General features: G+C 37.7%; 1 protein-coding gene across 1 annotated transcript in view; it reads right to left on the reverse strand.

Annotated features, from left to right (window-relative positions):
- Positions 1–2,359, reverse strand: part of sfswap (splicing factor SWAP) — a 48,881-nt gene extending 46,522 nt beyond the window's left edge. The window contains exons 1-2 of the mRNA XM_005735338.1: positions 1,983–2,359; positions 344–507 (exon numbers count right to left, since the gene is read on the reverse strand). Coding sequence (XP_005735395.1) covers positions 344–507; positions 1,983–2,176 — 358 coding nt within the window. The 5' untranslated portion in view covers positions 2,177–2,359. The remainder of the gene's footprint in view (positions 1–343; positions 508–1,982) is intronic.
- Between the last annotated feature and the right edge of the window lie 613 nt (positions 2,360–2,972).

The following is a 2,972-nucleotide window of genomic DNA, read 5'->3' on the forward strand; positions in this document are numbered from 1 at the left end:
GGAAATCCTAAGAAGCAGTAGACATTACCTTAAAATTTCTACTGGAGCAAAAGATGAAGACAGCAAAAATGCTGTTAAGTGAGCATCCCCTGACATATCAGCCCATGCAACTACATCTTTATTAAAAGGCCTGACTACAAACGGAAAACAAGTTTGAGCTACTGACACAAAATCAGCTTTTGAAAACAGATTACGAAAGTAAGGTCATGATATCCTATTTAAGAGCGGCAGCAGATTTAAGGTAAATAAGATGTTTTGAAATTATTTTTCCTTGCCTTTAATATCACTCTTTTTTTTTTTTTAAACTATTACTGCTAAATGTTTAAACGAGCATCCTGCTCACCTTGTCTAGCTTCCTCTTCCAGCAGGTCAGTGTGCAGTGCCAGGTACCTCTCCTCATCGCAGAGCGCCTCAATCCTGGCCTCTTCCTCTGACAGCTGGTAGGATGTATTCCATGACCCACTGTCATACTCTGAAAGGTCATGTAAGTGACCACGTCCATCATATCTGTTGGATGATAAAAAGGATTAGAGAAAAGGAAGTAGACAAAACTTTTCATACAGAACATGGGCCTACTTACCAAGGTTGTAAAACCTAAAACCCACAATATAAAAGATATAAAACTGGTCTACCTCTGTAAGTCCTCCATGAATGTTTTCTCAAAATGGATACGTCACAATAATGATACTAATTAAGTCTTTGGGAATTATTTTGGATAGAGCTCTGATATACCTAGCAAGTTTTCTGTCTGTATTTTCTTCCTGTTTTTACAGGCCAACAACATTAGAAATGAAAAAGAAAAAAAAAGACAAACAAAGCAACTCGCTTCTTACCTTACAGGGTTCAATAATCCCCTGTAACACTCATCATTACTTCTAAATCTGCAAAGAAAGTTACATTCACACAAACCCGAGCACATAAATACCTATCCGTAAGAACCCAAATGGACGACATTTTCCAAGGTTCGTCCCTCTACGCCATCTCTCACTTGCAGTTTCTTCATGAAGACAAAGAAATCTGGAGCTGAGGTTGGCATTCGGGGTTTGGAAGGACCCCTTAGCCTACCTTGCTGTGGAAAAACTGGGTTATGTAATAAAGACACACAAACAAAGGCTGTACAAATGAAACATAAGTTGGGTCTGAACACTAAGGTGATTCAATTGATTTAATATGTTTAAAGAAATACAAGACTCAAGGAGGTTTACAATGACTTTGCAACAAGGACAATTTCTATGTAAAAGGTGGAAAAAATTAGTCAAAATGATACACTGAATCACCTTAATGACAGTAACTTTTGTCTTTGCTAGAATTTGCTCTGGCAAACAAAAGCATAGTAAAATACCAAGTTTTGTAGGGACTTCACCACTTTATATTAGAAAACGTCCGTTTGAAAAGAACAGGAAAAAGACATGTTATAGCTTAGACATATTATTCACGTGTAAAGCATGAAAAAAGCTTCTAGAGGAAATTCTCATAACATGCCAAGATGCAAAGCCGATTTCACAGATAACTTGAGTATTTTTATATATTTACTGCAATTGCCAATTTAAGAGGTACATTTAGCGCGAACTATGCAGGCCTATGTAGTCTTAAACCAGTCTCAAATAAACTTTATTCAATCCATTTGTCCAATGTTCTCTTATAATGTAAGCTGGAGTGTATAACTTGACAGCAAAAAGCATAAATAGGTCAGTCATGGCTAACATTAGCAAAGACTGACAGGCATTTGCAAGTTAGCATGTTACCGAAGAAACTTTAGATGCCAGGTGTTTTTCTTTTCCCCCCAATTTTCTTTCTTTTTTAGTTCAGGACATCCAACAAGACACGTTAGGAGGCAAGAAATAAAACAATCGTCGCGAGTTGCAGGTGTTTCCAAGCTTCAACAAGCAACAACTCCAACGTGGTCCCTTGAATTTTGAGACAGGCTAGCGGACAGGAGAGATTGTTAGCATAATGTTTCGGTCTAAGTTTGTTCAACCGACCTATCAATCATGATGCTCTTGTCCCCCATCCATGGGATAAGATGCTTTCCGTGATCATGGTAAAGAGCCCTTTCGTCGTCTCGGAAGAGTTTGCAGGCATAGCCGAAAACCAACAGATCGGCGTATTTATCACTGTCACTCACATCCTTCTTCACCGGCTTGCTGTCTTTCTTTGCCGCTCCGCGACGATACATCTCCCAGATAGTCGAAGGAATAGATTAGCTTAAAGGACGTAACAACAATGACGGTATCGTGATAGCTTTTTGTTTACCAGGTGGCTACCAGGTCCTCCAAATGTTACATTAATCCGTGGGATTTTGCACCAAAACAAAACACTACACGCCAAGAGCCGCCATGTTGAAAAGTGAGTAAATGCATCTGTGTATCCGGTCGGCACTTACGACAATTTCACGAGAGCACAGTTAAAGTTTACACTAATGTTCAGTAAGTAAACGTCCTAATGTGTAGCTAAACATGTCCACTGTTATGTTATACTTTTTTGCTTTAAAGTACTCTGTATATAAACCACATTTTGTGGTTCACAAATTATCGAAAGTGCTACTGTGAAATACCCTATTATATTAAGCTTTTGTTCAACAGATAAATTCCTGTGTTCAAGGTAATTCAACAGTTAGTTACTTTAAATATATGGAAACAAAACATTTTATCATAATCTTAAAGTGGATTTGACAGCACAGCTGGATGTTTAAGATTTGTAATTATTCAGGCTGTTAATTATTTTTGATAAAGCTATTAAAATATATTAATTAAAAAATTTGAAAACTGTGTTGCAAGCCATGTGTTTTGGTGTTTAATGAATTTGGATTTGCATAACCTGATTAAATCACATGATGCTGAGTAGTTCAAGGATTTACTAGAGACATCTTTTACATATGAATTATGAGTGAGATGTCAAGCACTTTGTGATGAGAACAGGGACAATTCTAGGATCAGAGCTTTGGGGGTGCTGAGCACCCAGAGAGCTGCCCA

This window comes from Pundamilia nyererei, unplaced genomic scaffold, assembly GCF_000239375.1.
Source record: "Pundamilia nyererei isolate P.nyererei 1_Seehausen unplaced genomic scaffold, PunNye1.0 scaffold00063, whole genome shotgun sequence".
In the NCBI taxonomy this organism is placed as follows: domain Eukaryota; kingdom Metazoa; phylum Chordata; class Actinopteri; order Cichliformes; family Cichlidae; genus Pundamilia; species Pundamilia nyererei.